This window comes from Erythranthe guttata, chromosome 4, assembly GCF_056151865.1.
Source record: "Erythranthe guttata isolate IM_541 chromosome 4, IM_541, whole genome shotgun sequence".
In the NCBI taxonomy this organism is placed as follows: Eukaryota; Viridiplantae; Streptophyta; class Magnoliopsida; order Lamiales; family Phrymaceae; genus Erythranthe; species Erythranthe guttata.
This window is the reverse complement of record NC_142536.1, coordinates 18,206,309-18,226,218: the sequence shown is the minus strand read 5'-3', so window position 1 is coordinate 18,226,218 and position 19,910 is coordinate 18,206,309. Positions and strand designations below refer to the sequence as shown.

The following is a 19,910-nucleotide window of genomic DNA, read 5'->3' as shown; positions in this document are numbered from 1 at the left end:
TTCCTTATTTGGGGGGTGGCACATTGAAGACGGAATTCGAGGGGCCATTAGCGAGCCGATGGGAGCCTCAGTCAAAGACTACTTCAACGCCTGAACGAGCGTCGTACCTGCGATCTCGATTAGATGATTTGATCCCCGATCAGGTAACATACCACTTTAATAATCTGTTATTACTACTTAGGTTATATGTTTTACATCTAATTTTTTATTTAATATGTTTTACTTAGGTTATATGGTCACCGTATACGGCTATTCGTGATCGTTTCCCGATGCCAGATTCTGCTTGGTTTAGTGGGATGATATGTTGCATGGACCACTTCGAGGCATATCATCCGGACAGAGTCTTGAGGCAGTTCAACCGGGTGCAAATCATTCCAGGTCGTGCATACATGTCAAAAGATATGTACAAAGCTCTAGTTAGCAAAGGTCGACCGGTCCAGAACTCAATTTTCGTTGCGTACGGCGAACGATTCTCTGATCGGTGGGAGGAGTATTGTCTGGACGAGGAGTCGAGGTCCGTTGAAATTGAACTCGGGGAGGCGGACACTTCGCCGGACTACATGAATTGGTTCCGACCCAGATGCATGTTACAACTGAGTAGGCATGGAGCCCATCCTACTCGACCCCAGGCGGATCGACCTCGACCCCATGAAGCTCGTCCAGAGGGTGGTACCGATAAGGAGGTCCAACTTTCACAAATTTTGGAGTTGGTGAAGGGTACACTTAGCGAGGTACGGGGACTTGCGCCATCCGACGCTCATACGGTCATGTGGGGGACCCTAAATGATATTGTCAGATTGATCGAGCCGGATGCCCCACTTCCACCTCCTTCGAGGTCGTCGGATGCCCCACCACCACCACCTCCAGGTAGCTCGATAGGGCCACTTCCACCGCCATCGAGCTCGTCCGATGCCCCACAGGCGGTTGTGAAACGCGTGTTTAGTAGGAAGAAAAAAACACAGGATTAGTCTTGTATTTTTTTAGATGGATGTTGTTTTATGGATTTTATTTGTTTTACTTGCTTTTTAATTTAGTTTTATATGGATTTTGGTTGTTTGTAATGAAATTATTTTTGGTAATTTGAAATATATTTGGGATTAGTCTTGTATCAAATTATTTTTATCTTACATTGCAATATACTTGGGGTTAAATTCACAAAAAAAAAAAAAAAAAAAAATTTACAAATTTTTCAAAAAAATAAAAATTTGATACAGCTAAATTTCGACAGCTAGCTGTCGAATTACAGAGAGTAATTCGACAGCTAGCTGTCGAATTTGAGCTGTATCAAATTTTTTTTTTTTTGAAAATTTGTAATTTTTTTTTTTTTTTTTTCCAAAAACACTTACAATATGTTTTTTATCTTACATTGCAATATATTTGGGGTTAATTGCACAAAAAAAAAATAAAATTGCAATTTTTTCAAAAAAAAAAAAAAATGTAAACAGCTCAAATTCGACAGCTAGCTGTCGAATTATACACAATAATTCGACAGCTAGCTGTCGAATTGGAGCTGTTTGCAATTTTTTTTTTTGTTTTTTGAACCGGTGCTCCTTTTTCCCGGTCTTTGATCATCTTCACCTGGTACCTTCTTGCCAACATAATGGCCCCCACGCTCACAACGAACAATCACATACGGTGTCCTACGTCCTCTATCCCCGTCACTCGAACCCCCAATCATTAACACCATTCCAATTCTTTTACATACTTCACGAACCCATGCCATTAAAGCTTCTTTTGTTGGGAATTTTTCGGACGTGGTAAATGAATGGGTGCAATCGATCTACACAAAAGAGTCGAAAATATAAGACAAGTAAATTTGCAACAGGAACAAATTCGACACTTAAGTTGTCGAATTATGATGCAATTTTCGACACTTAAGTGTCGAAAATTACCCTAGATTTCGACACTTAAGTGTCGAATTATGATGCAATTTTCGACACTTAAGTGTCGAAACTTTGGGTAATTTTCGACACTTAAGTGTCGAAAATTGCATCATAATTCGACACTTAAGTGTCGAAATCTAAGGGTATTTTCGACACATACATGTCGAAAAATAGGTGTATTTTCGACCTGTATGTGTCGAAAATACATGGCGAGCTTAAAAAAAAAAAAAATTTCAAAATCGATGTTTTAGCTCAAAAAATACATGAATACATACCTGAATGGGTTCTCCTTGCTCGTAAACTACCATTCTATTGTCATTTGAGGCCATTTTGCAAGTTGTGTAAGGTTTTGATTTCTTTTGTTTTGGGGTTTTTTAGGAGGGTTTTTGGGGAGGGAGAAGAAGGAGGTGGAGGAGGTGAGGGGTTTGGGAGTGAGGAGGGAAATGTTTTTTTAGGTTTTTGATTATTTGGTTTTTAAGAAAGAAAAATAGTATTTGTAATATTATTTGGTTTTAATTTTCATTAAGGGTATTAAAGTAATTTCCAATTAATTATTTAATTTCTATTTTTTTGGTATTCAACTAAGCAAAAGTTAGTATTCAAAATAGTTGCCCCCTTAATTAAAATCACTAATTATTTCACTCAACTCCCAACAACTCAAAATAAATCATTTCAAAAAAAAAAAAAAAAAAAAAAGTTGATGAATTAGGCATGTGAATAAGTTAAAAATCCTGTGAATATTCTGGTTTATTTGACGCTACACTCGATAATTAAATAACTGTTGATCTGCACATAATTACACATAAAACTAAGTAAAAGTTTATTAATTATTCCCCATTATATAGGTGAAATGTTGAACATTACAAAATTCATGTCCTTGTATAGGCAAAATTTAATAATAATATTGTTTCGACTTCAGATGTACTTTTGACCATTTTTGAGTTTGATTTTTTTAAAATGGGGTCATTAGCAATACACCCCTCATATAGATAAGAAATGGTGATATGTCCACCCCTTAAATCTTTCTTTGTGATAACCCCCTAGAAATTTTATTCCCAAATCTACCCTTATGACAATTAACATAATTATTCTCAATTATTCCCTTTTTTCTCTCTTTCCATAACAATAATCTAATTCATTCCTTAAAATCTGCTGCTAAATCCCTAAAAATTTGCTACCAAATAAAAAAATGATTTTTTTTATTTCTTATTTTTTTATTATTTTCGAATTTTATTTATCCATTATTTATTTATTTATTTTTTTAATATTTTTTTAATAAAAATATATTTTTAATTTTTTTTTATTTTTTTCAAAGAAAAAATTGAAATTCTTTTCTCGACAGATTTACAAAGCCGAATATGACTATAGTTGAATATGACTATATGTGACTATATTAACTCGAATATGACTATAGTTGAATATGACTATATGTGACTATATTAACTGTAGTCATATTATTTTTTATATTGCAGTTTTTCACTTTTTCAACTTAACAATTCCGATTATATAGTGTGGTATAGTCATGTTCACCAAATTATATAAAACAACGAAGGTTCCTTATTGTTTACGAAAACAATCCAATCAACATCCACACAAAAAAATCACAATTTGAATCTAGTTATTAGAAGTCAACTTCAAAACGATAAAATAGAACATATTCGAATATGACTACCGTCGTATTCAACAATAGTCATATTCGAATATGACTACAATCATATTCAAACAATACATAAATATGACTATAGTCATATTCGAATATGACAATAGTCATGTTACTGCTACTGTTCAGATCAGAAAATACAATTTTCAGATCTGAAAAAAAAAAAAAAAAAAAGAGAAGAGAAATCGAAAAATACATAAATATGACTATAGTCATATTCGAATATGACTAGTAATGTTACTACTTCTGTTCAGATCTAGAAAAAAAAATCGAAAAATACATAAATAAAGATAGAAAAATAACGAGAGAGAGAGATGGGAGTTGACGAGGTCTTCATACACAAAATCACCCTGACATATCTTCACCCCAAACGACCCTCCATACTTCAACATAATCATCAAGGTTGGCGACATGATGTGCAGCACTACAAAAAACATGAGAATGTGACTACTATGTGAATAATTCTGCTGAATGAATCTGCACTATTCTTTAAATGCAATTCATATAATATTATGTGAATTCATTTCAGTCACAACAAACACATTGAAACTTACACTAACATATCAAGTAATGCAAAAAAAATTTTTTTACAATAAGATCACAATTTGAATCATATTATTAAAAGTCAATATGAAACGATAAAATGGAACATATTCGAATATGACTATAATCATATTCAACAATCTTTAAATTAATAATAAGAAAAATAAATAAAGCACGTCAATTGTAGTGCAGCACCGTACCACTAAACCAAACCATTGTGAAAAAACAAAAAAATCATCTTAAAAAATATAAACTAATAAAATAAATAAAGATCTTGCAAATAAAAAAAGAATAATGAACATGAATATGTCACCTGACTCCGGAGCCGCCGCTCGAAGACAGAGCCGAGCTTATGAGCCCGGATAGCCTGCAGAAAGTCAGCCAACGGCTGCAATTCGGCAGACAATTCCTTCACGGCTGAGATTGATCCTCGTGTTCACGCTCATCGCCACTCATAGTACCGCGGCGCACCTTATCACTTCCCTCCTCCTTCCTCGATCTACTGGCGGAACTCTGCACATCGGAGTTTTCCTTCGTCGCCTCCTCTCTTCCGCCGTCTGACTCAACTAAATCGGTCGAATCGGTCGAATCGGTTACAAAACACACACACACATAGATACATTTCACACACACACACAGACCCACATGCAAAGTTAAGAAGAAATAGTTCCACACATACACATATACAAAACACACACACACACACACACATATACAAAACACACACACACAGAGATACAAAAACACACACACACGGATACATTTCACACACACTTTTTAGTTGCAATATTTCACACACACATACAAAACACACACACAGACCCACATATCCATACGCATACGACAATATGACTTTTTGGGGAGGTTTGACGGCAGAACCCTAGGCGGCGGCTGTGATCGGTGGTTGGGTGAGTGGATAATGGCGGTGGTGCGAAAAGAAGGGAGGAGGGCGGCGATGCCGGTAGAAATCTCGAAGGAGAACGGCGGCACTGGTGTAAATCTCGGTGGATAGCGGCGGTGGTTGTGCTCTGCAAAGAAAAAAAAACAAAAAAAAAGAAGAAGAAAGAGAACAGAGCTCTCTCTGCAAAGAAAAAAAAGAAAAAAAAAAAGAGAGAAGAGAGAGAGAGTAAACGTGGGAGAGTGTGTGTGAAAATGAAGAATAAAATTAAAACCCTAACCCATAGGGGTATTTTAGTCTTACCATATCTGATAAGGGGGGTCTCACTAATTTAAATTGGGATTTGGGTTATGGAAAAAGTCTTTAAAGTCAATTGGGTTTAAATCAAAATATTTTCCAAATGAGGGGGGTATTGCATATTTCCCCTTTTAAAATTCAGAACACGAAAACTGTACTCCTTCAAGATAGGTTTCTAATACAATTTGAATCATTTAGATCGGATGTCGGCTGACAACGTTATGCATCAATAAGTTATATTTCCAATTTTAGATAACTCAAAATATCAAATTTGTGGGCGGTGTTAACTGATTCATGCATATCTTTCTCAACCAACATCCAATCTTGGTGATTCAAGTTGGATCGGTAAGCTAACTCAAAGAACAATAAATTCCATATTTTGAGTTTTGCCAAATTCAACATCAAAATTACATCCCCTTTTTTTAGCACTTACATTTTATTTTTGTGAAGGTGTAAATGTTTGCGGTAGTAGGTTAGCGCAGCAACTTTTTGTGAATTGTTATTTAAGGCCTACCACATTTATGTAAGGCGTAATATGGTAGATGAGGGCGTTTGGTTTTAGGGTAAATGATTGATGAGAATAATTGATATGATTGTTCAAAAATAGCAATAACAAACTGTGAGAGTAGGGGGGACTATTGAATAATTATACACTAATAATGTATTACCAAATTAGTGTGTGTATATTGTTCAAAGTGGTTGGGAATTTAATTAACTACAAAGATAAATAAAACATGTTCTTCTCTAATTCGTGTTTTCAATTATGTGTTTAGAAGTCATTGTTGGAATTTTCATGATTTTCAATAATTAATATTGAGTAATATTAATTAAATTATGAAAAGATTAATTTCATTTATTTACTTGATCATAATCATGAAGTAAAGTGAATGAAAATTTGTATTGAGTAAATGGTTAAAGTTCAAAAGATGTGCGCTCGATGTGATCGAGTGATATGACTAGTTTGGATTTAGGTGTCCACAAATATTACTTTTGGGGACATTTAGTAGTTAGTCAAATTATTTGAACAAAAATCCAAATAATAAAATATTTGGCCCAAACCAAATTAATTAATTGGCCCATAACCAATTAATTTTCCTATGTTTGAACTCGGTGAAAAGAACAGACACAACTTTCTGTTTCTTCTTCCAACCATTGCAACCCTCTACGAATGGATCTCTACCACCTATAAATAAAGACAGAATATGGCCAGTTCTGTACGGAATTTAGTCAGCAATTAAGAGATAGTTCTTCATATTCTTCTTTTGACAACCGAATATTCGTGCAAATATTTGACAATCGATCGTTGTACCTTGGGAGACTACCGGGAAGAGACTGTGCACCGTTGACAGCCCGGAAATATTATCTTAAGGGAATTGCTTTGGCAAGCCTCAGTCGTTCTTTGTGTTTTTCACAATTCCTCTTTTCGACAAACAAGTAAGTATTTTTTGTTTACGCAAATTGTTATTTATAATTATACCAACAGTCATTTCTAGAGGTTTTTATGTTTAATTTAATGAAATGCTTTTTACGGTTTGAAAATTGCTATTTACGGTTTATAACAAAAAACGCTTTATCTCTTTAAAACCCAAAAACTTCCCAAAAAACTCCAAAAACCCCCCAAACCGCAAATAGCAAAAAAAAAAAAAATCCGAAATCAAGCTTGAAGAAGGGTTGGGCTTCGATTTTTTAAGGTAATTTCGACTCTTTTATGTGTAATATGCATTGGGTAAGTCGATTACGGAACTATTTTCATGTTAAAAAACCCTACAAATCGATTTGTAGGGCTTTTTTTTCGCAAAAACATGTTGGAACGCTCAAGATGGGCGCTCAAGGCGTGTACAAACGCCCGTTCTGGGCGTTCGTACACGCCTTGGACGCCTATCTTGGACGTTCAATAAAAAAAAAAAAAAAAACAATTTTTGTTTGCACTGGATGCCCAATTTGGGCGCCCAAATGCAACTTGCACGCCCAATTTGGACGTGACTTGACCACTGGTTTTAAATTATTGTATCTTAATCGATACGCAAGAGGTCTAATATGTCATTTTCCATTTAAATTCCAAAAGAGGCAACTTACATTTTATACGTTGACGAGTTCTTCACATGAGATGCATGAAACAAGAAAAAAAGAAAAAGAAAAGAAGAGACCATAGATATGGCCTATGCTGCCGGTGTATGATTGAGAATATATGGGTCGGATTGATGAAATAATTAATAAATAAATAAATAAAATTTTAATGAAAAATATTAATATGAGTGGCAACGTTCTTGATCATTTATTGCTGTATTATTGGGAGCCACTCTATTGCATGATTAGACTAATTAATTATCTAAACCAGTGGGAACTCGGACCACCATTTATAATTGATCTATATAGACTATATACGTACCTCCATATTATTTTAATATTTCTAGTTTTGTTTTAATTCATCATTTGAACATGTTGGAATTATTTATTTGGTTCACAAAATTAATTTATGTAACGTTGTTGTAGTATGATTTTATACGATCAAATAAGGGTGTTCACTTAGCCGGTAGACTCACCAAACTGAACTGAAAATTGTTGCAGTTGTTGCAATAAGTACCGATCTTCCTTTTTCATTTGATTGTCTTGCATATATACTAAATATGACTTTTTTCTTCTTTGGATTGTTTTATATATAGGATAAATTGCCTCATTTTTCCACTTTTCTTCCACTTTCCTCTTTTGCCCTTGACACGAGTAGGAATCATTTTTTTTACAAACGCCCAAACGAAATATTGTTATGTTTCCACTCGAAGAAACTTAAAAAAACTCAGAAATAATGTTAGACATATCAAACATGAATAAACAAATATGAATAAGAATGAAAGATTGAAAGATAATAAAGAATGAAGCACAGCTCAGTCTTTCAAACCAATTCACTCCAGAGATTCACAGAGGTCTCAAATGTTACTCACATACAGACTAAGATTGCACCAACATAGAACAAATATCCCTCTCTCTCTCTCTCTCTCTCTCTCTCTCTCTCTCTCTCTCTCTCTCTCTCTCTCTCTCTCTCTCTCTAACCTTAACCCACCCAAATCAAAGGTAAGACCAAGAAAATGAGGCACTCAGCAGCTCACCCACTCACCACAGACCCAACTCACATAAGAGATGGATCATGTTTTGAAATTAGGGTTTTTCTCTCGGTCTCACCTTCTGCCACTTCAATCCCCACATTAAATAGGTGCTTCAGTCAAAGGTAATCGTTGCAGGGGCCACCACTGGGACAAGCACGGCGAAGGACAACGGCGTTTGGCCTATAGTTGCTGGAGCAAAATGAGTAAAAAGCAAAAGGGGACAATGGAGAAGAACAGAGACTGTCTAGAGCACAAAACGGGAAAGAGAAAGAGTACAAGAGGAGATAGAAAGTCAGAAATAGTCAATGGCTAGGATGAGTTGGATAAATCAAACGACTCAAGTTCATCCTTCCAGTGGCTTCCCACAAATGGGCTTTATTGACTGATATGCCATTCTATAGTAATGTGTGTGTGTAAGTAAAATTGGTCACAACCTTAACAAATATCAATAGGTTTGCAAAATAAATAAACGAATATAATGTATAATTATTCTACTTGACAAAATTATTACATGAATACACTTCAAAATATTATCCTTGATAGAATTGAAGTTGATATTCAATTGAAATCATTTTCTTTATCTGAATTTTCATATTAAAGGCCGAGTGAATTATATTTGGGTAAATTACAACCACCCCTAAGGTAAGATATATTTATGAAAAAATCCCTCATGTTTCCATTATTACATTCACTCCCCTTCAATTTGTAGATTTCTTATATTAGCACCCTTCTATAGGGGGTTCTGTGAGAAATTTACAAACTGCAGGGGCTGAATGAAATTTCTGAAACATAAGGGTTCGATTGTAATTACCCTTTACCTCAGGGAGAAGGTTGTAATTTAGCCATTATATTTATGTTTACAATTATATGGGCCGGGTGGCCCAAAGCCCATTAATTCCCTTTTCATTTTCAGAATATATTTTTTTTGGCGGGAATTAGAAATATAATTCCATTTTGACCCGCCCCACTTCCCGCCAATCAAAAGCCCTAGATTCCTCAGTACTCTTCTTTCTATATAATCGCAGAACCCTCCCTCTCGCTCAAACCCTAACCCCAATTTCCCCTCCAAAAATTACACTCACCGAAACCCCCAATTTCAGTCCGGCGAAGAAACGAAATCAGGCGTTTGATTAATTGTGATTAAAAAAATTGAAGAGAGATGTTGGAACTGAGGCTGGTGCAGGGGAGCTTGCTGAAGAAGGTTCTGGAAGCGGTGAAGGATCTGGTGAACGATGCGAATTTCGACTGCTCCGCCACCGGATTCTCCCTTCAGGCCATGGATTCCAGCCACGTGGCGCTGGTGGCGCTTCTGCTCCGGTCGGAGGGTTTCGAGCACTACCGCTGCGACCGCAACATCTCCATGGGTATGAACCTCGGGAACATGGCCAAGATGTTGAAATGCGCCGGAAACGATGACATCATCACACTCAAGGCTGATGACGGCAGCGATGTCGTTACTTTCATGTTCGAAAGCCCTAGTATGTGTTCTCTCTGTACTTTTACCCCCTTTTTTTGTTAATTGATTTATTTTGATGTTGATTTCTCTCTCTTCTTTATGCTTATTGTTTCACATATTTAATCATTTTATATGAAACAAACTGATTTTATATTTAGGAAATATAGAAATGACCTTTGGCCTTTTTCGATCCGTTGTTAATTTAACCATCTCCTCTAGTATGTTTGAAAAGAAAGAGAGGTATGATAGATCTACAGCAATATACAAGTTCTCTTGTTAATGTGAAGAGATATGGACTTTGCGATTTTTTTTTTACCATTTTCGAGTTTGCTAGAAGTTTACAATCATTCGACCATTTTATTTATTTGGTTGTTTGAAAGAGAGTGAGTTTATATAGGGTTGAGATGGTGAGGAAGATGAATGAATGTGTTACTCTTTGTTGGCAAATATGTGACATGTTGATAGCTTGATTCTGAATAAGGTAAATGGTATGTGTTGTGAAAAAACCCTCGATATTGGTTGTTGTGAGTTGTTTAAGATTTTCAGAAGGGTATCAAATAATACTTATCAAAATATAAGAAGGTTTCATAATCTCCTTATCAATGGTGAATGGTTTAAACTTTAAGTAATATAATTTTCTACACCTTTATTTTCAGCTACTTGCATTTGAAGATATTTTTTTTTATCACATTTTGTTATAGTTCTATCCAGCAGTTCGAAATTTAAAATCGGTTTTATGCATTTAGTACATGTTGTATGGTGCTGTAGGTTAAATTTGTAACAAGATTCATAGAAGTATAGTCTGGTTTATAGCTGTTGTTTTCTTTTAATAATCATGTTTTGATTTTATTGTCACAGCTCAAGACAAGATTGCAGATTTCGAGATGAAGCTTATGGATATTGACAGCGAGCATCTTGGAATTCCCGAAGCTGAGTATCATGCCATAGTCAGAATGCCGTCTTCTGAGTTTGCAAGAATTTGTAAAGATCTTAGCAGCATCGGCGATACAGGTAACATCACTTATGTTTTCTTAATCAAGTTTAGCCTTTATATAAGAATAATTTGTATGTTATAATCGCATAAAAACTGACCTTTTCTTGTGGTTTGTGTTTGCAGTTGTGATTTCTGTTACAAAGGAAGGTGTAAAGTTCTCAACAAGAGGAGATATCGGAACTGCAAATATCGTCTGCAGGCAGAACACCACTGTCGACAAGGTTGATACTTGTTCCCTTTTTTCTTCTTTAATTTTTCTAATCAAGCCAATCTTGTTTCTTATTGGTGGATTAGTGATAATTGTGTTTGTTTTGTAATAATATGCACAGCCAGAGGAAGCAACTGTGATAGAAATGAATGAGCCAGTGTCTTTGACCTTTGCACTGAGGTACTTCAACTCGTTCACAAAGGCAACTCCGTTGTCGAACACTGTAACATTAAGCTTGTCTTCGGAGCTTCCAGTGGTGGTTGAGTACAAGATTGCGGAAATGGGCTATATCAGGTTTTACTTGGCGCCCAAGATTGAAGATGATGATGAAGATGCCAAACCTTGAGATTCATTATTCGAGTGTTTCTTTTCCTTGGTCGTAGTTAAATTCGCAAGCCTTGTAGGTCTTGTATATCTGTTTCTTCTGCATTTTCTTGATGTAATTGTCGACACTATGTTTGATTTCCTTGGTGTTTCTCAAACACTGTTCTTATGCTGCTACTGCTTGTGCTCTAGCAAGTATTGCAATTAGAGCTGCACTGTTTGATTTGTATTAGTGATGATGCTGTGGCTTCTGTTTGCCAAATTCTGTGATTGGAGTGAATTTTTCTTTATTGGAGTATTAACTAACTGCATGCCTAGCGGTTGGAGCAAGGGAGCTTGGGTCAATTGACCCAAGTTCGAATCCCCTTGCCAACGGTCGCTAGGTCGAGCTTGTCACACATGGTTAGCCTAGTGTGGTTTACATCTCTCGTATGGTTTGCAAGCTATTATACGAGAGTGTAGGTTTACCCAGTGCACATATATGGTTGGCTGCGGGTTCCTGCATTACCAAAAAAAAAAAAAAAAAAAAAAAATAAAAAAAAAATAACTGCATGCGATCTGGGATTTATGGTTTATGCTTTGACATTAAAAATTACGGATTCACAACTACAAAATGTGTATATATCAAGCTAAGGATAATCCGAAAAGCAAATTTTTGTTGAAGAAAAAAAAAACTCTTATCAAATGTTTAAGTGTGCTCCAGAAAAAAATAAAGTTGAATCAGTCTTGTTCGATTGCCAAATTATCGATAAAATGTCGGTTTTGGAACCTCTGGAGCAAAATTACAATACTACAATGTGTAAAACTATACACTGGAAATGAATAGTTAGCGTTTTGGTGTGGATCCGAAATCTCAAGGAACATGTTACAATACCCAATTCAAAAAAATTAACTCTAAATTTTAGAGTTGATACTGCAGTTGCTTTCCACCTGTTTCCGAGACTGTCCAGCCACACACGATGAGTTTCATATTAACTCTAAATTTTAGTATTCGTTTAAATTTCACGATGTACCACTCTCCTACTTCGTCGCTCCTCAAAAATCCAAAACTCACAGACCAGTAAGGCATTTGAAGCACTCCCTATATCAAAACTAGCCCCCATATGTAGAAAACACAGTTGCCACTTGTCTTATAACGAGAAGGTGGAAAGAAAATAAATAAGAATATAACTTGTGAAAAGTGTGTCAGCAGTGTCTCCAGTCATCACCAACATAAAATGCTTGATCCCCGAGCTCTTCCTCGATTCTAAGCAACTGCAGTTAAAAAGAAAATTTATCTTCAATTTTCATATATCTTGCCAAGAAAACATACATGGAGATGCTAGAAAGTAGAAATTAAAGAACACAACATGCAGCGATTAGGTAAAGGGAAGGATATGATAATAGATGTTGACCTGGTTGTACTTGGCTAGTCTCTCTCCACGGCAAGGTGCGCCTGCCTTGATTTGACCGGTGGCGAGACCAACAGCTAAATCAGCTAAGAAAGAATCTTCACTTTCCCCACTTCTCTGAGATATCACCACACTCCAGTTGGCATCCTTAGCTAACTTCACCGCTTCAATGGCCTCAGTGATAGTCCCCACCTGGTTCACCTGAATTTTTACAGAAAGAGCAAAAGGGAACAGTGTCGATTAAGCCTACTTTCGAACAGTGAATTAGGTTGTTATTGCTCTAAATACTATATATACCCAGACGAGCATTTTTGTATCAGAGAGAGTAAAAGCCAGAAACATTGTTGCTCAAAATCTAATATTTCGTAGCTTAAAGAACACAGTCGGATTCTCATATATAGCCGAAGGAGTTCACCATCTAGTATTCCGACCATCCATCTGTTATCTTACCCAGAAAACTATCTTAATATTAGGCTGCATTAAAAAAAGTTGGGTAAAACATTCACTTGCAAACCTAAAGTTCGATTTTTAATCAGAAGGTACCTTGAGCATAAGAGCATTGCAAGCAGACTCCTGTACAGCTCTCTCAATTCGTTTAGGATTCGACATCAATAAGTCATCTCCTACAACCTGAAACGAGAAGGAGCTTTCAGAATTGAATGTATTAAACGGCACCACAATAACTTGGGTGACAAACAAATTAGTGTATACACCAACTGACGTTAGCATAATGAATAGACCATAAGGAATTCATAAGTGAGTGACCACCTATTCCACCTGTGAAACTTGACACTTGAAATTGTGATTCACCGCTACTTTTGTCATTGTATCAAACTAAGTTCAATTAAGTAGGTGATTACAGGCTTTGTTGGTAGTCAGTAAGAATGGTAAACAAACCTGGCACAGTCCAAGACTAGTGAAATACTTGGAGTGTTCCCAGTCCTCCTTATCAAATGGATCCTCAATTGATACAATCGGATAGGCTGAGAGAACAACCAAACAAGGAAACGAGGAAATGAGACAGCATATAAAAGCAAATTTAGATTTAAAATGTAATTCTAGATGGAAGAACTAGAATGAATTCTGAGCTGAAAATCAGATATCTTCATACAGTTCTTTGTATAAATCAGATCAAAAAAATTACACGAGAAATTTGATTTGCAATAGAAATACCTTCACAGAGTTCTTTGTACATATCAATCATGTCCTCTCCTGATTTAAAATTCTGACCTGATTTATTTGCTGATTTGTAATCCAAATCATACTTGGTACCTAAATGGACAAAGAAAATAAAATTCATTTCTTACTAATTGTCGAAAGTAGATCAATCAACAAATACAAATCTAAATGAATCAGAACATATTAATTTGATCCACATTATGGTCAATCCTACAAAGATTGAATTCCTGTAATATATAAACTCGACGACTTTATATATTACATGAATTCTACAAAATTCAAAATTCCTACACCTTGAAAACATGTTAATGAATTAAAGCATTAAGTAAAAACTAAAGGTAACACTTGCATGTTAGCACACCTAACACAAAATTTATCGCTAAATTGTGTAAATCGACTTTTTTTTATAAGATTACAATTAAAAATTATGGAAGCTCCGATTAACTTGATCAGGCATTTCTTTTGACAGGCTAAACTAATTTGTTTGCAACAGACAGATAAGCACAAAAATTGTCGGGCTGCTCTCAAAAAGGATTTTCTTTTTTGGTGGTATCTCTCGTATTTGTTTAATCCAGCAAGATTTTGTGTGTGAGTACATATTGATGGTAAGAGAGTTATTTTTTAAGACAGAACGTCACCTATGCAAAATTCAGTAGCAGCAACACCAATTGCTATTTTAATTTTCTCGTTGTAACCTGTTCTTCCAATAGCCTCTTTTACAAACTCCAGGCCTTCTTTCAAGCTGCAGTACTAAAAGGTAAGAAAATTGATTTGGCTCAACAGAAGAGACCAAATGACAAAACTTGCCTGGAAATATTAGGAGCGAAACCACCATCTTCTCCAACATTACATCCGTGCGAACCATATCGTTCTGTAATCACAGCCTGATAACCAAAGTGAAAAGTACAAATAAATATCATGAGCCAGTGACCAAGATGTATTCAAGTTTAAAATTCAATCAAACAATTTTAATGTGTAATGTCAAATGATGTACTGTACAAAGACAAGAACTTCTTAATGTCGCACTAAGATCTTGTATGATCAATATTATAATAAACTCAATTGTATGGATACCATAATCTTCAAAATATTCAGTATTAAGTACATTAGCGGATGACATCTGCCCGAATGTGGCATAATTGCCAGCGATACTGGTACAACTAAGAATAGTGTATTACGCAATTTTAATGCTGGCAAACCAGAAAGAAAGTGCTTAGTAAGTTTGATTCAAAATTGAGATATTAAAATACAGATAGCAAGTTGATTTCAATTTATTTTGTAGAATACATCTGAAAAGAAGCAGAGAATAAGTAGGATTTAGCAATGAATGCACATTAAGAAGGAAAAATAAATAGAAACTTGTTAAAGACAAAACAAAGACCTCCTTTTAGCTGGGAGAACCCACCTTTAAATGATGATAAGTCTCTGATCCTATTTGCAGTGCCTCCTCATATTTTCTAGCCCCAATAGGAAGAATCATAATTTCCTGATGAGATTTTTAGCTGACATTGTCAGTCACACAAGGGATTAAGGCTCAGAGATTATAGGTAATCAATTCCTCGTTTACACAGAAACATTAGTCAAATAATAGATAACACTCTTATCACACTCTGTAATTCAAAAATAAGGAGCTATGATGTCGATTAATCAATCAATCAATTCTAATAATAAATTCATTCTAGCATTTGTATATTTTGGGTTAAAATTATGCCTCAGATTTTCATTCAATGAGTTTTCAAATAATTAAAAAATAAAACCATCCTCAATTTTTTATACCCATTAAAATGTGTTTACTATATTTTACATGCTTTATCCCTTGGCTATTAACATATATTACACTAGTTCATAAAACATCGAGATATATATATATATATATATATATATATATATATATATATATATATATATATATATATATATATATATATATATATATATATAAGCTACAATTCATTTTACACCAGTCTCTACAGTTTATATAAGCTCCTCTGAAGACTAAAACAAGCTTTTCTTGAAACATTACTAAGCTCACAAAATTGACTACAAGCCTTACTTAGATGGGACTTTCCCAGTTAATGAACACGCATGACTCAAAACATTTAATAAATGCATTTATGATAGTTAAGTGAGTTTTAGCAGCATAGAGCATGGCTCTACCTGGCATAGTTTAACCCCTAATAGTGAAAATGTATGTTCAACGAATAGTTTAGGCATTGTTTCAGTAGAAGAATAAAGTACCAAATATAGGTACATGTATGAATTTAATTTTGTTCTCGTAATGGTGAACCACATAGCAAAGAGAATGAAAATAGTATCCCGATGGTATGGCGACAAGAACACCACATGGTAGTAGTTGAAAATTATGGAAAGCTAACCATTCCTACAAATCAATAGTTTTCAAGAGAATGGATAGTCAGACTACAAACAAATTCTGGATCTTATTATTGCCTTTTCTCATTTCATCTTTATCTTGTAGCGATGACAAGTAATGGAATAAGGAGTAAGAGACTGAGCAACGAATAGAAACTACATAGGAATAATCACCATTATTGAATATTTTTATATTATTCACAAGAATTAGCGGATTGTTGTTTAGTTTAAGAACATACGAGCTAACCCAAATAAAATGTAATAAACAGCCATCACCATGTCCAAAGTCAATCATAAATGTGCCTTACCTGAATTGCCAGATTGTTCCATGCATGTTTTCCACCACTTATGAGAGTGAAAACTGGGACGGGAAGATTGTAATTTGTTTTCCCAGCAAGATCAGCAATGTGTTTGTAGAGTGGAACCTGCAAATGAACTTTTACTGAGAATCAAAACAAGATCACTTTGACTATTAACATTTTTTTGTTGTGTAAGTCTAAGTACATGCCTCCTTTTCAGCTGCCCCTGCTTTGCAGGCAGCCATTGAGACTGCTAGAATTGCATTTGCTCCAAGTTCACCCTACCAATAAGTAAATCAGAAAGCTTAATGAGCTAAATATACACATTTGGTAAGCCACATCAAATGGCAACGTATCCAAATTAAAAGTGAGAGCGATGTACATAGTAAATGGAAGATGAATATAAATCTCTACAACTTAAGCTACCTTTTTCTCTGTCTTGTCCAAGTCTATCATGGCTTGATCAATTTGAACTTGAAGAGTTGGATCCATACCAATTAAGGCTTCAGATATTTTTTCATTAACATTCTTAACAGCTCTACTTACACCATTTCCAAGATACGTTCCCTTGTCTCCGTCTCGCAATTCAATAGCTTCATACCTGTGTATAAAAGAATATAGTAACTTCATACATGGCTCACAATACTTCCAAATGTGATGATACATGTGTCTACTATCTAACAATGTCGAAGAAATAGAAAAGGCTCATGCCAAGAAGATGATGATTCTGGTGAGCATATAACAGATGTTTATGAATCGAGGCAAAAGTTCAAAACAAATTAATATATTAAACACCACCAGCACTAATTAACAACAACAAGGCTTTGAAGACAAAGTCGCAAACGTAATTCCAAACACTTCTGGCCAAATACTGGTCCAAGTGCAATGATAGCTGCAGCAATGAACTCAATCAGAAAACAGTAAACCTTTGATACATACCAATATCAATTCAAAGAGAAACTAAGAAAGTCAACCAAAGGCATTGCTAAAGACAAACAAGGTAGTATCTAAGATAGCAAAGCAAATTTATTGCTTCTGACATTTCCCTAAACACTATAAGTTCTAATTAACAAGATGGTGGTAAGAGACGAACCAAAGAACAGATAGTGATAGCTTTCTGAGAATTTCTATAACAACAAGAGGAACATACGAAAAGCCACTAGAATAAGCAAATGCCAGAAGGGAACGGGTTCAGATAGGTAAAGCAATCACGTAGTTGCAGTTAACCCTAGCCTTAACATACAACTTCACATACCTAGGCCATCCATACCATCAAGATACAAGAGTATACCCCCACTTTATAGCTAGCCGTGTAATTCATCACATTGTTTGTAATTAAGCAATGCAATGGATAGTGGATACAGATTAATTGCTGCTCAAGTTCAACTCTAGTTTCTTAAAATATCGAAATTGTTTTTGGGATTGTCAAACAGGTCTAGCCTGATTCGTCTACCATCCCCACCTCATTTTACACCTAAACACAGGATTCAGAAGAACAACATATCCAATTCTAACACGTAAAGTCCACATAGCGATTAAATTAAAAATATTAAAAAATAAAAAAATAAATGGGAAAAGGGGCATACATTCCAGAGGAAGATCCGCTAGGGGCGGAAGCACGAAAGACGCCTTTATTGGTGTACAAATCTACCTCAACAGTGGGAATTCCTCTGCTGTCGAGAATTTGCCTGGCTTTAACTTTGGTGATGACGGAGGGGACGGATTTCTTCATGTGATTGGAGATGAAGAGCACCGGATCGGGCGTTTTTGCCCTAACGGCGGCATTGACGGCGTCCTCTATTTTCCTGGAGAGCGTATGCTTGTCCAGATATTCCTGCACCGACATTTTTTTTCCTTTCAAATTCACAACAGCAACAAAGGTATTTCGGCTTCTGCTTTTTTCTTCTTCTGAAATTGGAACTGAAAATCAGAGCTAACAGAAAAACGAAATTGGAAAAGATGGATGAGAGTTTTCGATTTTGATTGCTTGATCGGAAATTGATTGACGGAGAAATGGGAGAAGCGCCGATGTGGGTGTGGAGGTTTAAGGAAGAAAGAGTTCAACCCCAAAATCAAAAACCACTTTGTTTGTTATGATTTAACTGTGTTTACTGCTGCAATTGATTTGTATCACGTAGAATTTTTTGAAATGCTTATTAGTAATAGTTTAATATAAAAATTTTGAGCAAATAATATTTATAGGTCTGTTTGGGATTAACTAAACAATTGAATTTTATTTGATGTTTGGTACTTAATAAGTTATTAGTTCAATCGATAAATATTATGTTATCATGACTTAATTTCTATTTTATGTTCTAAGAGATAAAATAATTGAGTTTTCATTAGATTACTTAATTTTATGTTGACTAGTTTTATCTTCGCAGCCAAACCAAATTAGCCATAACTAACTAAATGATTGAATTTTGTTTCATGTTTCATAATTAGTATAATAGTATCCCGATAACTTGTCAGGTCAACACGTAAATATTATGTTGTCACGATTTTTTAATTTTCTAATTTTTAAGTTTGTTTTGGAAGACTCCTGTAAAGACATGGGCCGCAACCAAAACATGCCCGCATGCCTGGTCGCGAAGGAGAAATCCACTTGTCGATATGTTTAATGAGTCGTGGTTGGGTTTCTTTTATAACCTTGTGACCTAAAACAATTTTGTGACTATGTATGGAAATCGGACAAATGTAATCGAAATTCGTACATTTGGAAAATTTTAACTTTTTTTTGTTCAGAAATGAATACTTAATTTCAAATTCATTCAAAAACAAATATGAAAATACCGAAATTAGAATGAAAAAAATTGTTCCAGAGTCGTAAGTTTTCGGCTAAAAATCGATGAAATGAAAAGAAAAATTTATTTTCTTATTCACTCATAATATAAAATACAAAAAAAATATTGAAATTATAAGTATAGGTTTTTTTTTTAAAATGAAGATTAAGAATTATTTTCGGAAAGTTAAAAGGGGATCGAAATTGGATACTAGTATATATTCCAAGCCCGGTGCAAAGTCTTCGGAAAATGGAAATCAAACTTTTCGAAATTCACAGTGAAAATTATTGTTTAGAAATCAATTTTTTTTTTTAAATTAATCGACGGTGGTCTGTTGGAAAATAACTCGATCAGATGGGTCCCTTCACAACTGTTGGATGAGTGGAGGTTCATCCTCGACTGTCACCGGCCTGCCAAGAAAAGAAAGCATGACTGACGCTGAAGTTATACACCGACGGTCAAGTCAGTAGTTCCCCAAAACTGGGGCGAGTGCATGCCTATCGCCGATTCGGTCGCCATCCTTA

At 35.1% G+C, this 19,910-nt stretch overlaps 3 protein-coding genes and 1 long non-coding RNA gene across 4 annotated transcripts in view; 1 reads left to right on the top strand and 3 right to left on the bottom strand.

Annotated features, from left to right (window-relative positions):
* Positions 1-3,516: 3,516 nt before the first annotated feature.
* LOC148771322 (uncharacterized) lies at positions 3,517-5,189 on the bottom strand. Its single transcript, XR_016030936.1, has 2 exons — positions 4,400-5,189; positions 3,517-3,967 (listed from the first exon to the last, which is right to left on the bottom strand). It is a non-coding gene; the product is annotated as an uncharacterized LOC148771322 (long non-coding RNA).
* A 4,163-nt stretch (positions 5,190-9,352) lies between these two features.
* On the top strand, positions 9,353-11,626 carry PCNA2 (proliferating cell nuclear antigen 2). The gene is made up of 4 exons (XM_012972464.2): positions 9,353-9,860; positions 10,697-10,849; positions 10,956-11,053; positions 11,162-11,626. Exons 1-4 carry the CDS (start codon positions 9,542-9,544, stop codon positions 11,384-11,386), a joined length of 795 nt encoding a protein of 264 aa, XP_012827918.1. The 5' UTR covers positions 9,353-9,541; the 3' UTR covers positions 11,387-11,626.
* Positions 11,627-11,795: 169 nt separating this feature from the next.
* The window catches only part of LOC105949167 (glycine-rich RNA-binding protein 4, mitochondrial), a 96,532-nt gene continuing 88,417 nt past the window's right edge, over positions 11,796-19,910 (bottom strand). Inside the window, exon 6 of the mRNA XM_088817159.1 lies at positions 11,796-11,863. The gene's annotated coding sequence lies outside the window, so the exon portion shown is untranslated. The remainder of the gene's footprint in view (positions 11,864-19,910) is intronic.
* ENOC (cytosolic enolase) lies at positions 12,017-18,872 on the bottom strand. The gene is made up of 12 exons (XM_088817144.1): positions 18,190-18,872; positions 17,030-17,204; positions 16,813-16,884; positions 16,613-16,729; positions 15,340-15,420; positions 14,742-14,818; positions 14,573-14,676; positions 13,929-14,027; positions 13,653-13,738; positions 13,299-13,385; positions 12,759-12,956; positions 12,017-12,618 (listed from the first exon to the last, which is right to left on the bottom strand). The coding sequence occupies exons 1-12, from the start codon at positions 18,447-18,449 to the stop codon at positions 12,550-12,552; spliced, it is 1,425 nt and encodes a 474-aa protein (XP_088673270.1). The 5' UTR covers positions 18,450-18,872; the 3' UTR covers positions 12,017-12,549.

Excerpts from the sequence above, each read along its gene's own strand:
- ENOC (XM_088817144.1), bottom strand. The coding sequence starts at position 18,449 with ATGTCGGTGCAGGAATATCTGGACAAGCATACGCTCTCCAGGAAAATA. Across the intron at positions 13,739-13,928 it reads GTACAAAGAACTCTGTGAAG|CCTATCCGATTGTATCAATT; the intron begins GTATTTCTATTG and ends TTGTTCTCTCAG. Across the intron at positions 12,957-13,298 it reads GCAATGCTCTTATGCTCAAG|GTGAACCAGGTGGGGACTAT; the intron begins GTACCTTCTGAT and ends GTAAAAATTCAG.
- PCNA2 (XM_012972464.2), top strand. The coding sequence starts at position 9,542 with ATGTTGGAACTGAGGCTGGTGCAGGGGAGCTTGCTGAAGAAGGTTCTG. Across the intron at positions 9,861-10,696 it reads TTTCATGTTCGAAAGCCCTA|CTCAAGACAAGATTGCAGAT; the intron begins GTATGTGTTCTC and ends TTATTGTCACAG. Across the intron at positions 10,850-10,955 it reads TAGCAGCATCGGCGATACAG|TTGTGATTTCTGTTACAAAG; the intron begins GTAACATCACTT and ends TTGTGTTTGCAG.